This window comes from Podarcis vaucheri, assembly GCF_965113315.1.
Source record: "Podarcis vaucheri genome assembly, chromosome: 5".
NCBI lineage: Eukaryota > Metazoa > Chordata > Lepidosauria > Squamata > Lacertidae > Podarcis > Podarcis vaucheri.
Genome location: NC_138763.1, coordinates 50,080,023 through 50,106,382, shown reverse-complemented (window position 1 = coordinate 50,106,382; position 26,360 = coordinate 50,080,023). Strand labels below are relative to the sequence as shown.

Sequence of the window (26,360 nt, the reverse complement as noted above, 5' to 3'; positions counted from 1 at the left end):
TGCATATATATATATAGAGAGAGAGAGAGAGAGAGAGAGTTGCCCTCAGTGTTTGTGGAATGGTAAATTTTTATTTCATATTTCCAGGCGCCCAGTTAACATCATTGTTTATCAGAAGGATTGCTAGGCAGTTTAAAGACTCAGGGCCCGGGCCCGTAATACAATTCTGTATTAAATGTATATAGGGTGTCTCAACACTGCACTTGGCAATGCACCCAGCTGCCCTGTAACCAAAACATCAGTAGTAATGGCCCTGGTAGCTAACTGTGCATTTTACCATCTTCAGCTGGTTTGCCAACTGTGACCCTGTCTTGAGAAGGTAGAGCCTGCCTCAGTTATTATGCACTGGGTACTAAGGGTGCACACCAAATACAAGTTTCAGTTCAGATCTTGATAATAGCACATTGGAAAACAGCAGAATTTGAAATGCTTTGAAGGCTGTTCTAATGTGGCTCATGATACAAAGCATGACTTAACATCTACATTAAACTGCTGAGTGGGGTTACCCGGATGTTTGGAGTACATTGTCAGCAATGTGCTGGTGACACACAGCTCTACATCTCCTTTACGTCTGTAGGTGAGGCAGTGGATGTGCTGGACCATCGTCTTGCCTCGGTAATGGACTGGATGAGATCCAATAAACTCAAGCTCAATCCAGATAAGACTGGGACACTCTTAGTGGATGGTTCTCTAGACTTGGTGGATGGGAGGTTGATGGAGTTATCTGATAGGTGGGAGGTTTATTGGGTTACACTGGCTCTAAAGGAGTGGGTATGCAGTTTGGGGAGCTTTTCTAAAGTGGCTCCTGTTTTGTGGAATGCTCTCCCCAGCATTCTTTTTATCAGAATTTTATGAGATTTGCAGGGATTTTTTGTTCAGGGCACAATTTAAAAAGGAAAGGCCGTTATTATTATTATTATTATTATTATTATTATTATTATTATTATTATTATTATTATTTATTAACAGAATTAGATGACCTTTCACAATTCCAGAAGGATGGCTGCAGTGGTTTTCCTGGAAGAGCAGGCTTTACTGTTCTAGAGTGGTTGAAAAAGGATGCACTTAATCTCCCTTACCGTTTTATGGGTCCTGTGTATAAAAACAGAAAACGTTATAGAGAAACCACTAGGTGAGAATTACAGAGAAATAAGTCCAGGGTTTTTTTTTATGCTAGGCATCTCTAATATTGATTTGGAGAGGAGCTCAAAGGGATTTTTTAAACCTCCCTGTAGTTTTGACCAATGATGTTATTACGATAATGGTGCATGTAATAAAACTGCCCCTGAGTAACCTGCAACATTTAAGGAGGATCGGTGTAGAAGATAGAGACTTAAGATGAATGGAAGAACCAGCTTCAGGCTTGTGTTCTGCTCAATTTGCATCAAAAGTCAGAGAAACTAAGTGCAAAGCTGATTTGACAGGAGAGAATGTGTGGGCATGTGGCACAGAGGCAAAAAAGAAACTGGAATGTCCAGCAGTTTCCGAGCAAGCACCATCGATGAAGATCACAGGACAGACAAAAAGGTGACATATCACATCAACATCCCTTTCCCTAAAGCACTGTAATCGGAGAACTCTGGCAAAATCATTCCTTCTGATTAGGAGCTAGACCTGATTAGGAACTAGAAAAAGACCTCTCCCACCCTTCTCTCTCCACCCTGACTTTTACCTTATATGACTAGGTTTCTCTTTCAGCAGACAAACTTTCTGCTTGAATAGCAGGATTCTTTTTATATACCGAAGTTGATGAGGTAGGAGGTGGGGTAGCTATTTGACAGAGCAAGTAAGTTTGAGGTAGGAATGAAACAGAAAACAGGGCCAGATCGCATGACCCATTTATATTCAGTGTGTGATTAGTTTTTTTGTCAAGTTGTTTTGTGTGTGCATATGACAAAGCAGTTACTGACATGCTCCACGGCATGCTTAGACCATGACTTTCTACACCACAACCAACGCTTTTGGAATATGGAAGGCAGTAAATCAGGATCTGGTTGAGCCTCAGGCAGCTGCTGTCAAAATGGGCTCTCCAAACTGGTCCATAGATTGCAATCTGAAACACACTTAGTAGGGTGTAAGACTCATGGCTTATAATGGAAATTACTTCTGAATAAACATGCAAAGGATTGTGTTGTTAATTGTATTCAGATTTAATAAACTATTTGGGGTTTACATTGAATGTGTCTGCTGCCCTGCAATGTTTGGTGCTGCCAAACCTCTGTATTAAAATGCTGTGAAGCTGTTGCTTCTGTAGGGGCAAGACTATGACGCGCAGACTGTGGAGACACTGAGACAAGCTCTATTATTGATTCTTAACTCTGCTGCTGTTGCACAGCAGAACATTCTAAATACTGGTCCAACACATATTTTTTGGGAAAGAAATTCAACAGCTCAATGGACTTAACTCACAGTTAAGGGTGCACAGGATTGCAGCCTTAATCAGTTTAATTCCAAACATTCAGTCTTATTTCTGGAGGAGCCTGCTTGTATTACAAACAGCATGAATGGAGTAGAAAGGCATTCCCGCAATGATTACATTGTTGGCATGGAATCCTAACCTTCTGCTGCAGCTTTTCTGGAATTTTATCACAATAAACAAAGGACTTTTAAAACTGATAAATGCCCAGAAATGTTGCAAACAGCATCTTAATGCCATGGCTCGAACTGACTTAACTTTTTCTTCTTCCTAGGACATTTGGGATGTGGATCTTACCTGAACTGGTAGAGAGATGGAACTTTTGCCATATTGCTAAAGTTGCACTGCAGATAACAGAATTTAGAAATAAATGAGGGTAAGCTTATTAGACTGCTACAAACATTCCTGTATGAAGGAGCTGGTACTGTTTTTACTACTGCTGGATGAGCTATGCTTCTCCAATTGCTTCTCAAAATAAGCATGTACAGCCTCTAAGGCTACAATCCTTACATGTGATGTTGAGTAAATCAATTAGATCAAAAGTGGGAAGATCAATTCACAAAACGAAGCACTTGTCCAAACTTCTGCTTGTCCCATGCCTAGAAAGCACTGGTCCAGAGGAAACCTGAATTGTTGTTTGCTCTGACTGAGTGCTAAAGAGTGGCTTTCCCCAGGAGAAAGCAGCAGGACGAGAGGAAGTGTGGATAAGCCTGAATCTAAGGAAGCAGTGATGTATGATGTATGGCAAGCATAGGCAACCTTCGGCCCTCCAGATGTTTTGGACTACAATTCCCATCATCCCTGACCACTGGTCCTGTTAGCTAGGGATCATGGGAGTTGCAGGCCAAAACATCTGGAGGGTTGAAGGTTGCCTATGTCTAATGTATGGCGTGTTGGATGGAAAAGAAATAATTGCTCGTATACATCCTCTGATACCGTTCTGTTTAAATTCCTGCTGCTTAGATGACAGCACTAAAGTAAGTGCCTTTCCAAACTTCCCATTTACAGTGGTATAGTTCAGGGTGTGGGTGTGTGAATTTTTATTTTTATTTTTTTGGCATGCTGCTACATGACATCATCAGTATTCAGATACCATTTTGGAATAATGTACTAGAAAAGCCACTTTTTCTCCTACCATAAAAAAATCCAACTTTTGTGAAAGATCCAGAACAGATCCTCAATATTTTTCATTTGTATGGCATATGTAGAAGCATCACCTGTGTTTCTTTGTGGAGGGGTCGGTGGGCAAGGTTTGGGAGACATTTGTTTCAAGCCATTTCCTACTGATTGGTGTGAGCTGTCAGTTTGCAAGCTCAGTTTAGAGGAGAGATGTGGCAAATAAAGATGATGATACTGAGTAAAGTACAGTGGTACCTCGGGTTAAGAACTTAATTCGTTCTGGAGGTCCGTTCTTAACTTGAAACTGTTCTTAACCTGAGGTACCACTTTAGCTAATGGGGCCTCCCACTGCCGCCGCAGCGCAATTTCTGTTCTCATCTTGAAGCAAAGTTCTCAACCCGAGGTACTATTTCTGGGTTAGTGGAGTCTGTAACCTGAAGTGTCTGCAACCCGAGGTACCACTGTACTGTCCATGACAGCATTCATTAGCTACAGGCAAAATATTATCACAGTAACCCGCTGAATAACAGTGTCTTGCTGAATCTCCTATTCTCTGGCAAGGTTAGGATTCTGCAATACTAGACATTTAATACAAATACCCGGCCTGCAAAGCCACAAAAGGGCTATCCCGATGCACATGCTCATAGCTCAGACATCCACAGACTGAAGGAACATGATAGTATTTAAGAGGTGTGATCACACCTGTCAGGGCTGCCTCAGGTCCCAGCTCACAAAGGACCAACGCCACGTTCACTTTATATACAGAGATGTTTATTGCAGTTCATTTTCCGCTCCACAGCCGAGGCGTGCAGCCCCACATCTGTTACGCTTAGACCGCTGAAGTCCCCTCTGAATCAGTCCCTCCCCTGCACCAGCTTAAGATGCTAGTGCTGCTCCACCTCTTCCTTTCTTTTTTCGCAGGGTCTTCCTGCCCGCCGGGGTTTTGCCCCTCCTGGATTCCCCTGACGCTGAATCCCCAGACTGCTCTCCCTCCCTCCTGCGGGCTTTGGGACCTGGCTCCTCCTCCGGGCTCTCTGTTCTTCCGCGCGCCTGCACATTTGAACTTGGCGCGCGCGCCCAACTTCTGACCTTCCTTTTGACAGTTACACTACTCCCCTCACTGTCCTCCTCCCCTTCCGGGAGGATGGCTTGTTCTGACCCCTCCTCCTTCTCTGCTGCCGGAGCTGCTTCCCCTGACACACTGGAACCTCTCCCCCCTTCGCTGCGCTCTGGTGGGGAAGCTGGTCCTGATTCCCAGCTGCCACTTTGGGGTCCCCTGCTGGCCCCCTGCTCCTGATGCGTCCCCCCTGGGACTCCCTTTGTCTTGACCACAGGCACCCCCTTCTGGGAATCCTCTGATTCGCTGGAAAGACTCATGGAATCCCTTGAGTCATTGTCATCCTCCTCCTCGCTGCCCTCGGACTCTTGCCAATCGTTGTCCATCTCCTGCCTGCTCTGTGCCTCTCTCCCTGAACCCCTGACAACACCCATCAAACTTTTATCTGTTCAGGCACAACCCTGCATTAGTGTGGAAAGGAAAATCCTCCACTCACTCTAAGAAGAAACAACATGTGACCAAAGGTACACACTGGATCAAACAGCAACTATACAACTAGAAATTGTAAGTGTAGATGAGTCGAAATTCTGTTTGTTTGTTTGTTTGTTTGTGTGGAATTTTATTATTAGGAAACAATCCAAGCCAGATTAACAATTGAGACAACTTTTCTCTCCACAGTTCACCCCTTTAATAATCTAATTGGGTGCAGACCTACCAATAGTGAAGCTTTGGTATTGTGACTTTGTGTATGCAATTTATGCCTGAGAGTAAGGCCCATTTAATGCAGTGAGACTCATTTTTAAGGAGATGTACAAAGGATTGCAGTCAATGTTCATAATCGTTAATCGGCACAAACTCATTAAATCATTAATTGGCACAAAGGAAGGTCCATAAATCACAAAGATGTGAAATATATAGAGTTCTTCTTTTCTTTCTCATGGTTAAGAACACGCTCCTCCCACATTTCTTTTGCACACAATAATGAAGATAGAAAGTTTTTTAATTTAAAAAACTGTTAAAGAACAATTGAATGTGTTTTGTATAGTTACTTATTGGTGATTGGCTTTGAATAGAACATTATTTTTAAAAGCAGGATAAAAATCTGTGAAATACCTTAAAAACATTATTTTAAGGTTTGAACACAAATTGAACACTGAGGTTCACATACTTATGTAACAGTAATACCCGGATTCCTGATGGCGATGCTTCCTGAGCTAAAATGATCACACGTCTATTAAGCAAGGAATGGTTGGGCGTCTCAGTGTCTCAAGTATCGGGACTCACTTTGCAATTTATTCCATCATATTTCCATCAGGCTGGGCCTCCCCCCCCTTCCAGAATATACTAATATTGCCATGTACTACTGGAGTAAATTAGTTTTAAAAAATTGAGTCAAAGGAAGGAAGGAAGGAATGCAGCAATTTTTGGAACAAACAAAGCAGATAATTGCCAGTGCATGAAATGTAATTTGAAACAGCTGCGTCAAGCTTCCAGTAGCACTGAAAATTGATGCTCACCCGCTGTGCTTATAAGTAGGCACGCTAAAAGCAACTGCTTGCTTCAAGAAACATAAACTACTTCACACTTTGTCCATTAACCTTACGGAGAATGGAACCTGAAGGCAGCAACACTTTGAAGTTGCACATTGCTATTTGACTAATATGAAACAGCTGGCAAGTTAAAGAAAAACATGGGCTTGGTCATGCGATGTCAGGTTAGAAACACCACCTGGCGGCTGTAAACACATATAGCAAGCAGAGCTGAAAGGAATTCCCATAAATGTTTAAAATGGCAGAGTTTTCCATTTTTCCACATTAATTTTTTCTCAGGAGACCATTTCAAGCAAGTTTTAATTTGCATTTTGAATTGGACACTTGAAAGTAAAACAGTTAAAATGCATATTCTTGACTCGTGGCTGTTCTGATTTTGTCAAGCTTCGTCAATAAAGAATATACGCTGTCATCAGCAAATAACATCTACATTTATCTACCAAATACTGTCAGGTATTAAAAAAAACAACTGTCTGGAAGCCCTACCCTCTGACATGGAAAGCCTCATTCCTGCTGTGTTGAGGCTCCCTGTTACTCTCTGATGACAGGAATACACTCTAGGGCAGGGCTGAGGAACCTCTGGCCCTCCAGATGTTGCTGGGCTACAACTCCCATGATTTCTGACTATCGGCCATGCTGGTTAGGACTGATGGCAGTGAGAGTCTGACAGAATCTGGAGGTTCATAGGTCCCTCCAGCCCTGCTTCAGGGCAAGGGTAGGCAGGCTTCAGGTTTGCATAATTTAGTGTGGGCATTCTTTTTCAAAACTAGAACCTCACAATCCATTATACACAGAACAGGTTCAGAGGCCAGTTAACCAAGACAAACGTACTAGAGATCATATATTCTACTAACAAACCCTACAAATGACTGGTCGAGCCCTGGTCAAAAGCAACAAAGCAGTAACACTCTGATTCTTCATATTATGCCAAGAGATGTGTGATTTGTATGAGGCCAGCCACTGCCTCTGTAGCAGAATTTTTTATATATATAATTGCCAGAGAGAGGGGGGTCTGTACGGAGCGGTTAAATCTCAGTTGTGGAATGCTTTCCCCAGAGAAGCTTGTTGCAAGCCTAGTTTACTGCCTTTTTGGCCTCGGCAATGAACTTTTATCTTTCCCAAGCTCTTTAGATATATATATATATTTAATCCTGCTGCTTTATGCTTTTTGTTGTTTTGTTGCTTTTATCATACTTTTTAAAAATATTAAAATGCAAATGCATTCTTCTTGTAAACCACCCTGGGAATGTAAGTGTAGGGCTGTACAAAAATGCTGCCAAAAATGCTTAATATCATAGGCAGGGCCACAGAACTGAGAAACAAGGGACCTCAGGACACAAGCTGAGCCCAAGAATGGTACCAGGGCCCACTGTCTTTCCATTAAAATAACCCCCACTCCAACTGATCCCCTCCTCCTTGTGCTCCAGCAGCCCACTTCACAAAACACAGCCTGTTGTGTTGGTGGTTGCTTGAAATTTGGAAGTAGCAGGAGCTGACTGATGGAGAATTATTTTGCACATCTTCTTCCCTGGTCCAGGGTGGGATCTACAGCTATTCAATCCCAGGATAGTTGAAGAGTGGATATGGCATCAAAAGGGAAACTAGAAGCTACCCTGAGAACTCCCCAGTGATGCTGAAATATGCTGTTACCACATACTTCTCAGCCAATCAATTAGATGTGCAGTATCAGATGAGGAAGGGATGTAGTTTAGCATGCTTTTTTCTTCAGAACAAAATAAAACAAATCACCAAATTGGTCAGTCATAGAGATGGGGGCGGGCGGATTTGATTCAGTTTGCATTTATAGGAGAATTCATCAAATTCACACTTTCCAAAACATTACAAGAACCAAAACATAGCCATCCTTTGACCTCTGAATTTTGCAATGCAGGTTTCGTCTAGTAACATTTACAAAAATGCATCTTCTGGGGTAAAGTGTGCATAAAAATGTATATATTATGGAAAATTGCTTTGCAAAAATGTGTTAGGGAAAACAGGATACAATCAAATATCATGCTAAAATGATGGGTGTTCATGAGGGTTTTGAATAAGATTCACACAGTAAAGTGGCAATGTGGAGAATGGAACTTGAGCTTTGAAAAATGAGAAAACAGAGAAATAAAAATTGACAGATTTGCCCATCCCTAATCAACAGCTGAAAAGTTCTGCACATCCATTCTAGGATTCAGCCCTGGCACTGAAATCAGATTCTAGAACTAAGCCTACCACGAGGATAGGGGCCACAGCTCAGTGGTAGAATGCACACTTTATGCCTGCCAGGTTCAATTAATCTCATGTCTGAAATGAAGTTTGTCCACCAGCATTAAAATTGGTTGTGTTCTGCTCCACAGTAAGTACTTCTACAACTTGATATAGAATCTGTGTCCACCCCAGCTCCCATCAGCTCCAGTCAGCACAGCCAATTGTCAGGAATGGTAGTTGTAGTCCAACAAATCTGGAGGGCTACTAGTTCCCCTGCACTTCTCCTAAGACATGCACTAGAATTCTGTGTGGTCTACAAGGCCTCTGTGACCAGATATGCAGGGAATCCTTGGCAGATGTGGAAATGAATCCCTGATGACCAAGAGTCTGAAAACAAGGGTGATAAACCATTGTGTAACAACTAACACTTGTCAATACTAAAAACCATCCATTGTGTATTAAGCAAATACTAGTGTGGGGGAACCACCTCGCTAACAAATATTCAGAGAATGTGTAAAAACCTGGAGAATTTTCAAGCAAAATCCACAGATTCTGAGTTGAGGTGAAGTTATTATATATTATCTGCTCCTGATAATAGGAATGTTTCCTGTCCTCCGTTTCACAAAAGAATGGAGAACAAAGTTTTGAAAATACTCTTGGGCTCACCTCACTATATTCCAAGAAGTAAGAAATTCCAGGGTCGCAGTGCTTACCCTGGTTTCGTGTTCTTTGGAAAGGCGCTAACTGTAATGCTGTTACCTTACAAAGCCCAAACACAGCTTTCTGACTTTTATTTTTTATTATTAATAATAATAAATTTCTTCACCCGTAAGGGTGAGGGCAGGTTACAACAATTTAAAATACAACATTAAAAACAGTTTTAAACATGTTGAGCGGGTGGGGTGGGGTGGGGTGGCTGCTCACCTGCCAAGAATGCCACGTGCTAACGCCTAATCTGGTACAATAGTGACACTAAGGAAAAATGTCTGTATCGTGCAACAGCTTCAACAATGCAATTTCATTATTATTATTTTTAAAGCATTTACTGATCAGCTCCTTAAAAACTGTACTTTGTAAAAAAGAAAGTAAACCTATGCACAGATTTTTAAAACACTTGGAAGTATTAAGAGATTGTTTACTCGAGCAACACTAAATGAAGCCTTGGCTTGCCTCCCTGGCTTGGCATTCTAAAAGTTTTATTTTACAATGCCACCAGCTGCTAGTTTGGCTCTGCCAATAGCAAATAATGTATTTTGGATCGCCCATCTGAATCTAGTCAGACATAAACATGGAACTAATCCTACATTGCTTGGCTACTATCCTAAATTACTAGGGGAGGGGGTCAGTATTAAACCAAACTAATATCTTTTTCCTGCTAATGCAGCACAGCTGATGCATCTGAATGGGTTTTTGTTTGCTTGCTTGCTTTGTACAATTGATGATCAAGGAAGGTACTTTGAGGTAAATTCTCACATAAGTCTTGCTCTCCAGAGTGCTCCACTTCTGCAATATCATGTGTGAAGGATGTAAACCTCTCTCTTTGACATGGCTATACTGAAACCTGAAAGGAGGTGACATACTTGTGGAGTCACTCATAGATTGGGATAACTCATGATTTTAATCTTAGATATAATCTGTGGGAGAATCTATATGAATGACCCAGTTGCTGCTGAACTACAGCTTTCATAATCCCTGGCCATTGGCCAACTTTGCTAGCACTGATGGGAGTTGTAGTTCAGTAATAACTGGAAGGCCGACGTTTCCCCACACCTGTTGTAAAACATCTGTAGAATAAGTATGTTGCACTAATACAGCAAATTATGTAGAATCAAAATTCCCCACCCCATGCTATCTAGCAATGAAAATGGTAGAAATATGAGATACTTCATTTAACCAGAACAGATGCTGTGCATATAACTAACTTGAAGTGGAGCATGATAGGTGTTCAGAGTTGCATGAGTTCCTAAGCTATAAAATAGAGTAAAGATGATGGAATAGAAAACCTATCTGATTGTGAGGCACCAAAGCCCATAAATCACAAGCAGAAGCTTACGTAAAGATTTACAACCAATCTCTGTAACCTATCATGACATCTAAAAAGCCAGTGACCTACAAGCCAGGAGTAAATTCATCTATAAGCTCTATTGCCAAATATTGATCTCCATACACATAAACAAACTGCATTCTACATGAAGTGATAGTAGACAGTATAGCAGTTCCCAATATCAAGAACATGTATCTAAATTACAGCATTAAAAACAATTATTTTATTGAAGCTATTTTAAAAAACCATGTGAGGCAGTATAAACATTAAAATTGTAACTGGGAAGGAAGAACTGGCATTTAAAACTCCAAAAAGTTAAAACAGCAAAAAAGACACATTAAAAGTACATTTTTAAAGCTACAGGTATAGTATGAAGGTAAAATTAACAGGTATTTTATAAAAGAATTTAACAGCACATATGTAAAATGGAATCCAATGTATACAGAAGTCATAATATTCAGATGCTCCATTAACTTATGTTAAAATAGCTTTTGAACAGTCACAATGTATTTCAGATTTTACACAGCTGCCCAGTGTAGAAACAAATATTTTACAGACTTTCCCAACAGGCTGACAGCTCTCTGCGACTTATCCATGAGTAGTATCATCTTCCACAAAGTCTTTGGCCATCTCTGCTGTGATCACATCAATATGACTGACCTAAATCAGAAAAAGAAGCACAGTATTGAAATCAATGAAGATGCTAGCCAACATAACAGCTCCATGGTGTTTATGAAGCACTCTCCCTCTACAGTACTGTAAATTTGTAACTGTGTAATTAATGTATGAGCCAGGCAAAATCATTCTACCAAATGTTACACACACAACTCTACATTTTGAAAATCTCAGCATGCAGTACTGCATCCTAAACCCAGCTTCCATTTCTAACCTTTATGCTTGCAAATATGTACAGGCATCCTCCCATTTAGACACAATCAACTTGCGCGTGACCACAAATGTGCACGGTGTCAGGAAATAAATAAAGAGATTAAAACCAGGAAATGGCAGGAGAGAGCTGGAGAGTCCTTGTGGCCAGTGAGGAGACCCTCCCCGGAGCCCTGGGAAGACTTCAGTGAGGGTGGAGGAAGCCCCAAAGAGATGAGAGATACAGCAGGGCTTTGTGTAGGCTGCTCATTCTCCCCACCTAGCAACTGATGTGCACAGTAGCACAGCAGCCACTTCTCTGTGCAACCTCCAGTCTCCAGCTGGCCCCAGAACTTTAACTCTAGGTGTGGAGAGAGAGTGGGAAAGAGATTGCTGGGCAGCAGGGGAAAACAGGCATTTGGAGGCTTTTTAGCCCCACTTACAAAATATTTGCTTATGCATGCAGGGCCCCAGAATGTAACCCCAGCATAAGTGGGGAGACGCCTGTATTTGAAAGTGAATGGGCACTGCCTTGTGATGTTTCAGAAACTGGAGTGGTGTCAGAACAAGATTTCCATTACTCAGAGCTTTTAGAGTCCTGCATACCTGATCCCACCACCTATGAGCAGCAAAGGCAGAGCAAAATAATCAGCCAGAGCAATTCAAACCCTGGCTGGGCAGCCGTGCAACACAATGAAGTGGCAAGGCAACCACTGTATCCACAAGCTTGTCCCTCCCAGGTGTGGGTACAGGCCATCAAGTGAGGCCAGCGGGGCAGCGCTCAAACACCCTGTTTTGAACCTTCATGCCAGTGGTTCTTCTGCCAGCCTGCACTTTCAGTGGAAGAAAAAGGGAGCTCCAAGTTAATAGAGCTACACTTCACAGTCCGTGGGGCTGTTTTGGGCTGGTGGAGGATGACCATCCCATCCACACACACCACCCCCAAGTGTGACACATCACGGCTTTGGTCTGCACTCTAAATGACAAGAGTTACGTATTTTATACAAACAGCACAATTCAAACTCTTGGCACAGGATCTTTAATAGAATGGAGTGCATACTCTCCTACTTTTAGACTGTCATCTACAGAAAGCAGCCTAGAAGGAGGACAGCACGTACTTTGTACTAAAAATAATAAAGGTAAAAAATAAAAACCCTCCAGTCATATGTTCCGAAATGTCTGTGTATCTAGACATCTGTGCAGTACTACCCTTGCCTTCAGTCAGTCAAATGAAGCTGAAATCTATGCAAACACTAGCAATCAAGTCACTAGAAATGTGTCAGAGGCCATCGCAGCCTTTAACATAAGCCTGTTGAATTCATGTGCCTTTATTGTTAATGAAGTGATTTATAAGCAAGTTCCAGATTTATTATTTATGGTAACAGTGTCCCATCATGCTTTGGAGGGACTTCAGCCATTGCCTACAATAATTTATTTAACACGCTTTATAATTGCATACCTTATTTCTGAATTTTACACCATAAAATTTATCAGCAGACTCGAGCAGTTCCGGCCTGAAAGTTGTGGTAATAAACTGAGCATGTTCTGCCAGTTCCATGATCATATCTGGGGAAGTAAAACAAATTTCTCAACGAACATTGAAATAATTTTCCAGGCATTTCTTTAGTGGGTAAGTAATAAAATGCAGAAAGTTCTGGTACATAACAAAGTGTGATATTAAAATGCAAGCAAATTTCAGCAATTGGCTCGAGTGGGCATCACATGACTATTCTGTAAACTGTCACAGGAGCTCGATTTGGTCAGCATTTGATTCATCATGTATGGAATAAATGTGGAAGGACTTGGAAGAAATATATAATTGGGAATATACCAGTCAAGAAATCAAGGGGTAACGCCATCTTCCTGGCTGCTGCACTGCTCTTTTGTCATTCCAGATAATGTGCCAGAGCAGGATTGGGACTGCCACTATGAAAACTTTTCCAAGGTTGATGGAAGCAGTAGCAATAAGGCTTGGTTGAAGAAAAATGCTTTCGCCTGGTATCTAAAAATATATATAATGAAGGCACCAGCCTAATCTCCCTGGGGAGAGTATTCCACAAACAGGGAGCCACTGCAGAAAAGGCCCATTCTCATGTTGCCATCCTCTGGACAAAGAAGGGCCCCAAATGCAGAGCCCAGGTTGGTTTATAAGGTTTACACATCTTAATAAAGCCAGATTACCTTCTAGAAGTCATACTCGGCCTTACTATTACAATGTCATTCCCATCAGTGAGACCCAGACATATCTGGGGAATCCACAGAGCTAGGGAACTGGTCAACTTGAAGTGGCAAATATCTCCCTGTGTTCCTTCCTTCAGCTACAGTGAAACAGCCAACCATGTTCCCAAAAAGCATAACAGCAGTTCACTTCTGTACCCCAGAGAAGGACAGCTACAAGACGCACATATGCCACATTAAGCAGCTATAGTGAAACTATAATCCCAATTATTTTTATTATGAGTAGCTTTCTTTGTAACTGCAATTAGATAGAGAAGTAATATGTAGCATTGTGTAGAACAATAAAATACCAAAGACTCTACCTGAAACTGCCTTTCTATGCTGGGCATCTAGGGCTTGATCAATTTCATCAAAGAGGTAAAACGGCGCAGGGTCACATTTCTGGATAGCAAAAATTAAGGCTAGAGCCACAAGTGACTTCTGTCCACCAGAAAGCTGCTGCATCTCTCTCATTTCACCTTGTTTGCCAGTAAATGACACCTGCAGGAACAATGAAAGATTAGTTACTGCCAATTCTTAAGCATTACCATAATATAATTTGTGGTCATGAGAGTGCAAGGTAAAATATTCCATTACCCTAATCCCAACTCCAGTGAACTGGTCTACAGAAGGAACACTACTTTGAGATCCTGATCCCTTTTCACTCTCAGCACCACCTTCACCTTCATCTTGAGATTGACTGCCTTCCACATCACCTTTCTTCATCACGAGTGTAGCTTTCCCCCCAGGCACCAGCTTCTGAAAGACTTCACTGAAGTTCTTTGAGACCTTGAGAAAGTGTAATTCAATCCATATTAATCTTTGCACAAATAACCTGAAGGCTTTTCCTGACAGACAAATTTTGTAAAAGTAATTTAAAAGGATTTCAAAAGGTACATTGGTAAAGTATTGCCATAAGAGTTCATCCTAGAAAATCCCATCCCATCACCCGATTAAAGAAGTACTTTAATAACTGCTGATTCAGTGTTTCCAAAGTGCACTAAACACAAAGTAGCAAAGTGGTGCTTGCCACTGGCACTTGTGGCAAAACAAAAAACTTGAATGACAAAAGACTGGGGACTGTATGGGCTGGCTCCCTGTATGTGTATAAGGGACCCTATGCTTGCAACAACATATGTACACAAAGTTCCTCCATGTGTGCACAGGGGTGGGGGTGGGGATAGAGAATCTGGATTGGCTCAGGATCTCTTCTCTTGTGTAGAGCATTGATATGCAAGCAGAGTCTCTTCACACATGCACCAAACGCCAATACTGCAGTTGGTGGGGTCAAGGGCAGGTTTATCCTATATCAAACTCATAGCACCTACAAATATGTACAATCTGGTTAGAATCTAGTCTGAGACATGTGCCTCTGTTAGGACCTTTTCATAGAGTGAATAATTTCTTGCTAAGATTTCAGTAACCTCAGTTTGCTTGTAAAAATAAAACCAGGTGACAATTTATGAACTTTACAAATACATAATACAATTGTTTCCAACATGCAATTCAAAGCATGTCAAACAGCCTTGTCACTCACAATGGGTGCCAAATAATACCTGTTTGAATGTTAGCTGGATAGCTTCATATTTTCTGAGTTCAAGGACATTCATCAATTCCATGATGGACTTGTAGCCCCTGTCCAACTCTTCTTGACGTTTTATCAACTTCTCCTTCTGCTCTGAGAAGTTCACAAACTGATCTAGAGCTTTTTTATTGACATGACTGTATTTTTTCAGTTCTGTGTTGCATTGTTCCAGTTTGCGAAATAGCTGTATAAAAGAATTGAGAAAATCGATCAGAGCACGGTATGAACCACCACTCCCTGTCTCTGGAGATGAGCTCTCAACACTTTTGTTACCTGCTTCAGGCTCAAAGTCTGGTATTTTTCGAACGCTTCCTGGGGAAGTGACCCCAATTCCCTGATTTTCTTCATACACTCCTCCTTCTTCTTCAGAAGCATGCCTTGCCGGTTAGTCATTTTTTCAAGTTCTTTTGTGTCATGATTAATAGCATCCATGTGCTCTTTCTCCATGTTCTTCCAGCGCTCCATGCTCTTTTGGAGTTCTTTGATTCCTGCTTCTGTTTTATCAATTGAATTGTCCAGATCTAGTATAACAAATCAAAGAATAGTATAAAAACGTAACAGCATCCACTACAACTTCTAGCAGCAGCTTCAGAAAGAAGCCATGGAATCCATTGCACAAGGGAGTCCAATAAGCTTTTATAGTTTGTATCCTTCTGGGGGGCTTAATGGGAAGCACAGCTAATGTGTCCAGGATTGTGCTACCAGTTCTAGTTATTCTTTATCCTCCTTTGTACTATTTGTACTGTATACTCTTTGAACATGATTTCATTTCAGTGTTATAATCTTTGTTAATTGTTCTTGGAATACTTTAAGTTAACTGTATTTTAGAATATTTTAATAAAATATACTAGATATGTCACCTTCTCTTGATTACCAACCTTCTGAGCGTGCCAGCGTATCTTTCACTCGTTTGTTGATAGCCTCAAGCTCTGATGTTGTTGCTGTAAGAACAGTGCCACCTTCTGTCTCTCTCAGCTCATTCAGCTCCTAAAAATGCAAAATGTTAACAGCATGCAAGTTCAGCTGATGCAAATAAGGAAACTATAGACTATACTACTTAGAAGAGGTTACTTTTCATGGTTTACAATATAGTATTATTGAATAGCTCATTTTTATAATTGATTAGAAATATATAGACTGCAGCTTCACACCAAAAATTGCATAAAGAGAATTTATATTTGTGTCATCATAGGATTCTCCAAAATTTGTTGAATGTTGGCAGTTCAATAAATAAATATTATGTGAACATCCACTAACTTAGAGACACACCAGTAAATACCGAGTCACTGTGATGATTTTAAAATGGTTTTTTAAAAAATGTTAAGAATGGAGTGGATCAAAATAAAATATCTTACCTGTTCAACTTGGTCTAAACGCTTTCTCAAATTCTCATTCAGATAAGTCTCGACTCGTGTGATGATCCCCTCAAGCTTGATCCTTTCATTCAAAAGCTGTCTGTTTTCCTATAAACCAAGAAATACATATGGATATACAAAAAACAACTAAATATTGTTGGCTGATTGTTTAAAAAAATAATTTTATTTCACAATATTTATACATTGCTTTATGTTACTAAAACCTCAAAACTAAAGTTATCAGCTAAAACTGTTTACTGGTATTTCATTAAATGCTTTATGCTCTCCACTATTTACATACATGTTTTATAAGTACATTCTAGCAAGCCCACTGAAATCTATGGGCATCCATTGATTTCAGTGGGTCAGCTCTATGCATGACGAACATTGGTATCACACTATTTTTACTACAAAATGAAAAGGTAGCAAAGGTAGAAAGTGGGGAAGGAAATAGTTCTGAACAGGCTTTTGTACATAATTTCCCAACATTCTTAATCACAGCAATTTTATTTTTCATTTTAAGTGTCCTTACTTGCTGTAGCTGTCGGATCTCATCATTAAGTGCATCAACTCGTTTCTGGTCCTCTAAACTGAGCTGCGACAACAGGTCTGTCCCCAGTTCTGCTTTTAAAGACTCCCGGGTTGATTCCATAGCATGTAAACTTGCCTCCAAACTTTGTAAGCTGCGTTGCTGAAGAAAAAATTAAATGTGAGTATCATGAAATAAGCCTTCCAGTTTATCTAATTATGTGACCTAGCAGCAAATGCCATATAAAAAAGGCTTAAACGCAATAAGCAACAACAGTGATCTCATTCATATATGTACCTACTCAGAAGTAAAATCCTACTCTGCAGCCTTAGGGACTCTCAGGGACTATGAAACTGGACTGAGAAATAATCATAAGCATTACTATACTTTCACTTGCTTGATTCCTTTTTTTAAACCAGTTAATCTGCTGGATAGCACACTGAACAATCCAGATAATGAAAGTATAATCTGCTGTGCAGGAAGAGCAATCAAAGCCCTTGAACTGTCAAGCTGGAGGGGGTTTGGATGGAGCGGAGGTGGCTCTTTACTAGACTCTGCTGCTGGGGAAGTTCCACCATCGGGGGAATGCCCACTGGTAAGCACAGGATCTGCTGGATCCTGAGCAGGCCCTACTGCTGTCATATGACGGCAATTAGCCTGATTCAGCCAGGGAACTGAACTAGCAAAGGGGCGATTTTTCCCTGCTTCCGCCATGACTAGCACAAGTGACTGGGCTGTGGATGCACTGGTGGTTGCTCTATTTCATTAAACCAGCCACTGCGACTCAAGTGTTAGGATTATAGTTGGAGTTGCACATGTTCTCAAATATCTGTTGATAGCTCAAATCAGTAGAGCAACAGACTCTTAATCTCAGGGCTGTGAGTTCGAGCAAAATATTCCTGAATTGCAGAGAGTTGGGCTAGATGACCCTCATGGTCCCTTCCAACTCTACAAATCTATGATCCCATACCTTAGGCATAAATGTTTTCTCTGACTGCTGTCTCTTCTCTTTCAACATTTTCATTTCCGATAAGATGCTGTCTCTGGAAGCTTTGAATTTTCTTTGTTGGGTTTCAATCTGCTGCATCTGATTCATTAGCTGATCAATTTCATTATTAATCCGTGCAGTGTGCTAAGGAAAAATTCTGATCATCGTGAACATTATGAATGATATAAAATCAGTATGTTATTGGTCTTAAAAAATGAATCCTTTTACAGCAATAAAGGCTGTTTACAAATCATAGCATATTAACATGGACAGAAATACTACATGCCACAACCTTCTATAAACAAATGCAATGCAAGTTACAATATGGCTGGGTATAAAATTGTACTTACAAGCTAATCGCCTACCAGATGTGACCGCAAACAATCTCAAATGCACTTTTTGAGCAAAACTCCTGGCATATTTGTTCAGTTTCTACAACGCTACTGGTGAAGAGCTACTCTCTGCAAATATACCGTTAAGGCCCCCTTTTTCTGTTCTAGGCCGAGCAAATCTTGACTGCTTCTTGGCAACAGAATATACCTACACTACTTTTTCTCTTCTGAGTTTCCCAAACAGTGACCAAAGCAGAAGAACGTAAGAAGAGCCTGCTGGATCACGCCAATGGCTCATCTACTCCAGCAACCTGTTCTTACAGTGGCTGAACGGTTGCCTGTCAGAAACCAGCAAGCAGGATTCTACCACAAGAGCCCTCTCCCCTTCTGTGGTTTCCAGCAACTGTGGAGGAAGAGCATAACCATCATGGCCAGGAACCACTGACAGCCCTTTCCTTCATGAATTTGGCCACTGCGCTTAAAGCCACCCACGTTCATGGCCATCCCTGCCTCCTGTGGGAGTGAGTTCCACAGTTTAACCATGTGTTGAATGAAGTAGTAGTTTCTTTTATCCATCTTGAATCTTCCAACACTGCTTCATGGGTTATTCATGAGTTCTAGTGTCATGAGACAGAACCCCCCCCCCACTTTTCTCTATCTACTTTCTCCATGCCGGGGTTACTTTTATTAACTTCTATTATGTCATCTCTTACTCGCCTTCATGCAGAAGACAAATGCATGTACACAGAGACACATACAAAACTACCAACAGCATTCACACACTATTTGTACCTCAGTCATCCATTCCCTTACACACAATGCAGTTATTTTACTGAGAAACAGGCAAATAAGCAATCCCACCAGCAACATCCTCCACATATGAACAAGCACTATGAAGGATATTTTCAATGTTTCTTCGCAGGTTTTCATTGAGCTTTGCTTCAAGTTCTCCTAGTTCTTCTTCCACCTTTCTTACATCTTTCTGCAGTTCAAGTCGAGACTTTCTTGTGTCATAATAACCCCCAGTCAAAGCCCCTCGGTGGCTGACTTGATCACCTGGGGGCGGGGAATATATTTGTTAAGAATAGAAGCTAATCTGATGTAGGGCAGGTGAGTGTGACTTGGTTGAAATGGCCCTGCCGGCCAAGTTGAAAGGCCTAGAAGAACTAGTTAGGCCTGTGGGCTGGAAATTCCCCTTCTGCCGCTTTAAAATTATTATTAACACTTAATGAAAAACATTTACAGCTCTACCTAAGTTATTCTAAAAATCAAGCAATTACATTTGTATGAACTGGCCTTTTCAATATATAGCCAGAACAGGGTTTGGGAGAGAACTAGTACACAACAAATTCAGCTTATCAGAACACAATGAATTATATATGCTTTGTTGAATAGCTGACAAAGAGCCAAGTAAACTGTGAAATCCCTTTCCTTTGCAAATAAAATTGAACCTAAGTCATACCTTCCAGAGTAATACAATCCATAGTAAAAGCTCTGGCCAGCTGGGTAGACACTTCCATACTACGACAAATAAGAGTCTTTCCAAAAACATGCTTGAAGGCTTTATCAAATCTTGGATTGTATCTTAGTTTACTGATCATAGGAATAGCATCCTGAAAGCAAAAATATTGAACAGTTAAAAAGAAGTACAAGTGTACTTCATTTATTTTCAGGTACAAAATGTATACGATAAAAAAGCCAACCTGGTGCTAAAAATACAAATAATTGAAATGTAGAATATAATAATCTAGAATGTAAGTAACTCAAACAAGGATTCCCTTAAATTAAAGGAAAATAACCTGGCTAAAAGACAGATTTAGAACGGCAACATGCAGGGACAAATTAAATACAGGTTGCATCCACCTTTGCAATCATTTTATTTGTGGCCAAAATAGCACTGAAACGATTACAAGTATGTAGGCCTAACAGGACAATTTGCTATTTAAAGAAGACGATGATGGCAGACTCACATTGGTTTCAGGGTATGCAGTATCTCTAACATCCAGCTTGTTCAGAGGCAGAAAAGTTACTTCTCCAGGTAGATTCATTTTATTGAACTCCATTAATATCTTGGTACTAACTTCATCAGAGTCTACAATATGATAAAAAAGCCTAACATGAAAAGAGAGGGAACAAAGTTGAATGAATGAATGAATGAATGTTTTATCTTAAATTAAAACTGCATTGTCTCCCCTCCTACATGCCATCAAGCACTACCAAGAAAAAAATCCTATGGAACCAAAAAGTTTTATGCACTAATATTTATTAGAAAAAAAGCCCAATTCACCAATTTAAGTGTTAGCAGACAATGGTTTAAAGTTAATATGTTCACATTGAACATTTCCACAGGAAAAAAGCCTAGTAATCAGAACTATACCTGTTTCCTGCAGTAACTTCAACACAGGTGTAGAAAGCAGGCTCACACTCGAAGTTATTCATTACTATTCCATGATAGCCATTCTGAACATGTTGGTTAATGCCTTTGCGACGGAAATGCTCCAAGACTTTGTTTATGCTGTCAATGCCATTTAGAATAGCCTGTCATATGAAGCAGAATTACTTGAGCTTCCTATACTTTGTGGAAATAGTGTAAACCCCATCACTATTTCTCTCTCTAAGAATTTCCTCCACTTTTAGTTATCATCAGTTTTATACCAACAGGACATGTTATGCAATGCAATGATCATTATAATTCACGCAGCACTGAATCCATTATTTATTCAGACAAATTAATATGCACAACTACTGAAGTTTAAGTATAGGGCAACTGTATGCACTTAAGCAAGTGATTGGTGACCACAGAAGCTAATTTAAAAAACCACAGTTTGGTTTGTATTTGTGACTTGGTAATACAAATGAATTTGTCTTTGGACAGTTTTGATTTTTACTTTTGGCCTGACCATTCCCCACAAAATTCTTCAGAAGGAAAAAGAACTATATTAGTTTCTGAAAATATATCGTAATTATGACAGCATGCTATGACTCTCACCTTTCCTGTTGCTGCTCTAAGAAGCTGCTGTTTCTTTTCCAAGTCCTCCCGTTTTGCAGCAAGAGCTTGCTGTTCTGCATTCTCTTCTCTCCACAAGTAACTGAAAAAATAGTACACTTCCATGTTACAAAATGTATCTTCAAGGAAAAACAGAATAAAATACCAGATCAGGGTAGTGGTATTGCAAGGTCTCTAATAACCTTGTCCTAATCTAAAGCTTTCCACAAGCATTTTTTAATGCTATTAACTCTTTTGTTAAATCTCTTCTACAGTGTATAGCTCCACAAAATGATTTATTATCCCTAACAAGAAGAGGCAATATGTCATATATCTCTTAAAGTATCACTCCTTTTTTCTAACACAGCAAAAATCCTTGCTACCAAGATTGGAGAACAAAAAATTAGATAGACAGTACTTCATGCAAGCCCCCTGCCTCCAGGTTTCACATTTTGGGAAATTTAGAGTATTTTTGAAATAGTTGGAGTACTAAAAGAAGTGCAAGGGAAAGTTGGAGAACAGCCATCAAATGTAGGAACCTGGAATTAAACAGAATTAAAAACCAGGCCCTAATTGCTAGAATCCATGAATGAGGTTCCCTCTGATAGTAAAACAGTGCTTACACATTCTCAAACTTTTCTCCAGAACTATCATGGCTATAATCTCTGGAAAATATGAAAGCTCAGATTCCCAGGAAGCTTATATTCCACTCCATAATTGTTTTCTATCTCAACACAGATTTTATGAGTCAACTCCATGGGTTGGAGTATAACAGTGCCTATACTAATAAGATAAGAGAAATTCAAGCACTGCTATAATCTTTGCTTCCAGGTACAGTGCACTCTTCTGTTACATGGATGAATCCAACTGGTCCCCTTCCACTGACAGAAGGGATTTTGATTCCTAAGTTGTGTGCACTAACATTAGAGGATGAGTGATTTTTTTCAGTCCATCTTCCCTTCTGCAACTCCCAGTAACCTGCTAAAACCAGCTCCAGAAAGATGAGAGAACACTGTCGAAGGTGGAACGGGTACTGAAGGAGTCATCAGTAATAACAGTGTTTCCTCCTTTTTTATAATCAAACATCTCTATTGGAACAAAAGCCCTATCCTGAGTGTGAGGGCCCTCAATGGATTGTACCCTATACCGATAATAGTTAAACAATGAAACCTTATTTATTAATGTCTGAGTAATCAATATTTATATACATCACTGTACATATTCACACAATATAGGATAGGTCAACCCTTTAAAAAAATTACTAACTTTCTCTCACTCTGTAGTTCATCTTTTTTGTTCTTCACTTCATAGTATTTTCTGTCCAGTTCTTCAACACGAGCTTTCACTTCATTAAGATCCTGATCCAGTTTCTAATGCATAAAAGGAGGTATTTTAAAATTCAACATCTCATGATTTTAATTGACTCCAATACATTTTGTTCCCTTAAGAAGCAGAATTATGTTCAGAATAAAATAAAAGAACCGATTTACAGCTTGTAGAGAACATTGATAAGAAACTAAAGTTACAACTGAGCAATTTAGATTTTTGGCTACTTTCAGCATAGGGTACATTTGACTACAAAGATGGAACAGTCACATTTGACAATTGCTTGGAAGGTTTTCATTCACGGCTCAAGCCCATGCGAATAGCGAGGTGATATGGAGTATGCTTTTTATATTGTACTGGCCCCACATACTCCAGATCCATTCGACACCTGCACATTTAATAAGCCCAGGTCCAACCTGTACAATCTTTGCTCTGCAACGCCCCACGCCCCCCAAACATGTCCTATGCATGGAAACATAAGAGACCAGGTTAAGGGATTAGTAGTTTACATGAGGCAGGATTGGCCAGTAGAATTCCAAACTCACACTGCATGTCTTCTAAAAATATTCAGAAAACAGGATGACAAAATAAAGGGTTGAACTTGTAGCTTACTTAATTATACCATAATTACACCTCCAGTTTTTAAAAACAAAATCATAGAATTTTCAAGATAATGGGTTGCATCCAACAGGGAGTTCACACAAGGTAGCTCACACAAGGAAAACTTGCAATTTCTTCTTCATCCTCCTCCTCACCACTCCCCCCCCCCAAAAAAAAATGTATTCAAAAGTTACAATACATTTTCAATCAACATATCCTCTCCACAGACAACTCTGTGATGGTGGTGGCATTAAACTATGCTGTTCTTCTTCAATAAAAGAGAAAAAAGGGAGACCAGATCGTGTCAAAGGTCTCTTTTTTGGAGATGCCTTTGATTAGTCACCAATGGTATGCCTCCTCCCCACCGATTCCTAGGTGTCATGACCTGGGGCCCAGATGGAATATTGTGACCTAGGACGTATGTCAGAACCAATAGCAATCACACCTGTGCTCACACCCTCTGTCATAGAACACATCTCTGATACTGTACACAAGTGACCTCAGCTTGCTAAGTGCTGAGTCTGCTTAAACACGTTATCACAGCCACAACCACAACTGTCCTGTATTGGAAATGTACTGGAAATATAGCCATCTCTTTCCTGCCTGCTTATTTTGCAAGGAATTCAGTGCTGTCTTGGCCTTGAAGCTTGGACAGTTTGCTAATTTTCCCTGCAACCCCCATCTGTGAACAGAAGCTGCATTTTTGTCTTTTTGCTAACAAGCAGTGTCTCTCTTATCAGCTTCCAAAGCAGAGAAAAGCAAGCTAACCTTGGTAGATCTTCTAAGAAGAGAAACACTACATTCTTCTTACCCAGATTAGGTTTCATGTAACAGACAGCAGAAAGGCTGGCAGCATAGAATGCAACATTTGTATGAGTCAATAGTAAATCTATTTTCTTTGCTTAGAACTATGGTATTGCACAGTACGTAGGAGCATGTCTTGAGCATGCGTAGAGATAGCCAATTGGGATGGCTTAAGCTTCTGCCATCAATGCACTCTTTTCTATAATATTATTAAAGTTTTCTGCACCCCTTGCTTGGGGTTCCAGCTTTTTGGAGATATCTACTGGGGCTTCTAGATTTATGCTGCAGCAACAAATATGAACTCTTTCCACGTGCTGAGTTTGTCTTCTTTTGGCTGAAGGGTCAGCATTTTTACTACACCCTCCTTTGTAGGGTAACACCACAAGAGCGTCTCCTAATGCCTCCTTCTCACATTCCAGATGTTTCTCAAGGGTTCCCTGAACCTCAAGAGTATTTACGGGAGGGAGGGGAGAAGGAATTTTCACTGTGCCAGCATGGTGGTGAACGCAACCCACGCGTATGAAGCCACACCCAACATACAGAAACCCTGATTATATACAGTACTTATAATTTACCCTGATTCAAATATTTCTGTACCACCAAACTCAAATCCTTACACTATACTGCTCCAGATTCTTCTCTTTGTTAGCCTCCGTGTCTTCTAAATCTTTATGTATAGCAGCAATCTGCCGTTTCTTGTCATTGATGGCTTGATCTAAGGATTTCAGTTCTTTTTTAATCCATTTATCTCTCTCTTCTTTTGATGTAAACTGACTTCCTCGACCTTGCTTTGCATAAAGATCTGTTCTTTCCTGGGTGGCCTGTGCCAGTCTGTTGGAAGAGAAAAACATAACTGAAACCTTTTAAAATGAAATTATAATGCTATAAACCTAACAGAGAAGCATATTCTTCATATTTAACATGACACATCAAATTTGAATTAAACTGTAGCAGGGAACTGAAAGAGGTCATTTCAAGAAACACTTGTGTTCTTTTCTTTCAATTTTGTTATTTAACAATTGCTTCTCTTTTAAACTTGTTTTATCACTTTCTACTCAGTCATCTTCTATTTCAACAGGTCTCATAATGCAGAGAGAGAGAGAGAGAGAGAAAGAAAGAAAGAAAGAAAGAGAAAGCTTTGAAATATTTTTGATAGTGAGATAAGATATATACTATTTCCTTTATTTTATACTGTGTTTTGCTCAAATACCTATTATTATTATTTTGAAATTTTATCAAGCTCTCTCATTTAACTCCAACTATTAACACATTTACTCGGGAATGCAATGGGATTTACTTCTGAACAGACATCTCTAGGACTGCACTGATAGGCTCAGTTTGGTCAGCACTTTCAAACATAAAAATCCCAAGCCTCTATCTGTTGACAGAAAACATTTTGTTTTCAAGTGGCAGAAGGAAAACACTAAGCTCTTATACTCAATCCTGCGCCACTACCTCTTACAAGGACAGCTCCATCCATTCTACTAGTATGTGTCTTCTCTCTCTTACAGGGAAGTTCAAAGATCATAGAATCATAGAGTTGGAAGGGACCCTGAGAATCATATAGTCAACCCCCTGCAATGCTGAAATATGCAGCTGTCCCTTATGGGGATTGAACCTGCAAACTTGCATTATCAGCACCATGCTCTAACCGAGTTAACCATGCCAAATGTATTCCAAATGATTTTCTTGTTCATCGCATGATCTATACTAGAACCTTTCCAATTCCTTCACAAAAGAAGGGCTTGTATATGCAGAAGTATTCCTCATTGCACATGCTAAATATTTCCCTTTCATACCACTGCTAATCAGCACACAAACCTGGCAATTCCTCGTTCCTCTTTTTCTTTTACACTATTGAACTTTGGTTCTGTTTCTGCTAGTTCTTTCTGTTTTTCTTCAATTTTCTCAAGAAGTTTCTGCCTCTCTTTCAAGAGTCTTTTCTGGAAAAACAGACAATATGAAGGTCAACAATAAGTAAGGGAAGTGGTTTATCAGAATGTTTTTGGGTGTGAAAGAATCAGTAGCTATAAAAGCACTAGAAATTATATGTTCAGAAAAGCTTTGGTCCAGTTTACAGCTTACCAAACTTCAAAGCAGCATCTGTGCATCCCCAATTTTAATAGAGCTACTTAGCAATAAGCTATCATAGACTGCTGCCTTTAACAAGAACAGTAATCTGTGAACAAGCTCTTCTTGTGGAATGCTATTAAATAAGCACTTCAGTAAGGAATTTATACGGACAGCAAAAAAGCTTGATATAGTTCAAATCTGAAATTGGCTGCTCTTATAGACTTTCTCAATATGTACCAACCGTAGACTATGTACAGACTACTGTTTACTCTGCATCCATGGCACACCCAGCACTGGCTTGGAAAGTGGTATA

At 40.1% G+C, this 26,360-nt stretch overlaps 1 protein-coding gene and 2 long non-coding RNA genes across 7 annotated transcripts in view; 2 read left to right on the top strand and 1 right to left on the bottom strand.

Annotated features, from left to right (window-relative positions):
- The window catches only part of LOC309533579, a 36,913-nt gene extending 23,122 nt beyond the window's left edge, over window positions 1–13,791 (top strand). For 4 of the 5 annotated variants that reach the window (XR_014220299.1, XR_014220300.1, XR_014220301.1 and 1 more), the window contains 3 exons: window positions 2,691–2,792; window positions 5,046–5,156; window positions 13,148–13,791. This is a non-coding gene — a long non-coding RNA (uncharacterized lncRNA). Of the gene's footprint in view, window positions 1–969; window positions 1,133–2,690; window positions 2,793–5,045; window positions 5,157–13,147 lie in introns of all 5 variants that reach the window. The other variant, XR_014220303.1, reaches the window with a different exon arrangement.
- Window positions 9,751–26,360, bottom strand: part of SMC3 (structural maintenance of chromosomes 3) — a 31,140-nt gene continuing 14,530 nt past the window's right edge. The window contains exons 12-29 of the mRNA XM_082225033.1: window positions 25,796–25,917; window positions 24,592–24,805; window positions 22,511–22,614; window positions 21,248–21,347; window positions 20,636–20,796; window positions 20,229–20,370; window positions 19,721–19,871; window positions 19,162–19,314; window positions 17,909–18,060; window positions 16,942–17,100; window positions 16,410–16,517; window positions 15,933–16,041; window positions 15,328–15,575; window positions 15,026–15,238; window positions 14,067–14,258; window positions 13,793–13,970; window positions 12,712–12,818; window positions 9,751–11,048 (exon numbers count right to left, since the gene is read on the bottom strand). Of these exons, the coding sequence (XP_082081159.1) occupies window positions 10,977–11,048; window positions 12,712–12,818; window positions 13,793–13,970; window positions 14,067–14,258; window positions 15,026–15,238; window positions 15,328–15,575; window positions 15,933–16,041; window positions 16,410–16,517; window positions 16,942–17,100; window positions 17,909–18,060; window positions 19,162–19,314; window positions 19,721–19,871; window positions 20,229–20,370; window positions 20,636–20,796; window positions 21,248–21,347; window positions 22,511–22,614; window positions 24,592–24,805; window positions 25,796–25,917 (2,685 nt within the window). The 3' untranslated portion in view covers window positions 9,751–10,976. The remainder of the gene's footprint in view (window positions 11,049–12,711; window positions 12,819–13,792; window positions 13,971–14,066; window positions 14,259–15,025; window positions 15,239–15,327; window positions 15,576–15,932; window positions 16,042–16,409; window positions 16,518–16,941; window positions 17,101–17,908; window positions 18,061–19,161; window positions 19,315–19,720; window positions 19,872–20,228; window positions 20,371–20,635; window positions 20,797–21,247; window positions 21,348–22,510; window positions 22,615–24,591; window positions 24,806–25,795; window positions 25,918–26,360) is intronic.
- LOC309533581 lies at window positions 18,069–18,892 on the top strand. Its single transcript, XR_014220305.1, has 2 exons — window positions 18,069–18,591; window positions 18,659–18,892. It is a non-coding gene; the product is annotated as an uncharacterized lncRNA (long non-coding RNA).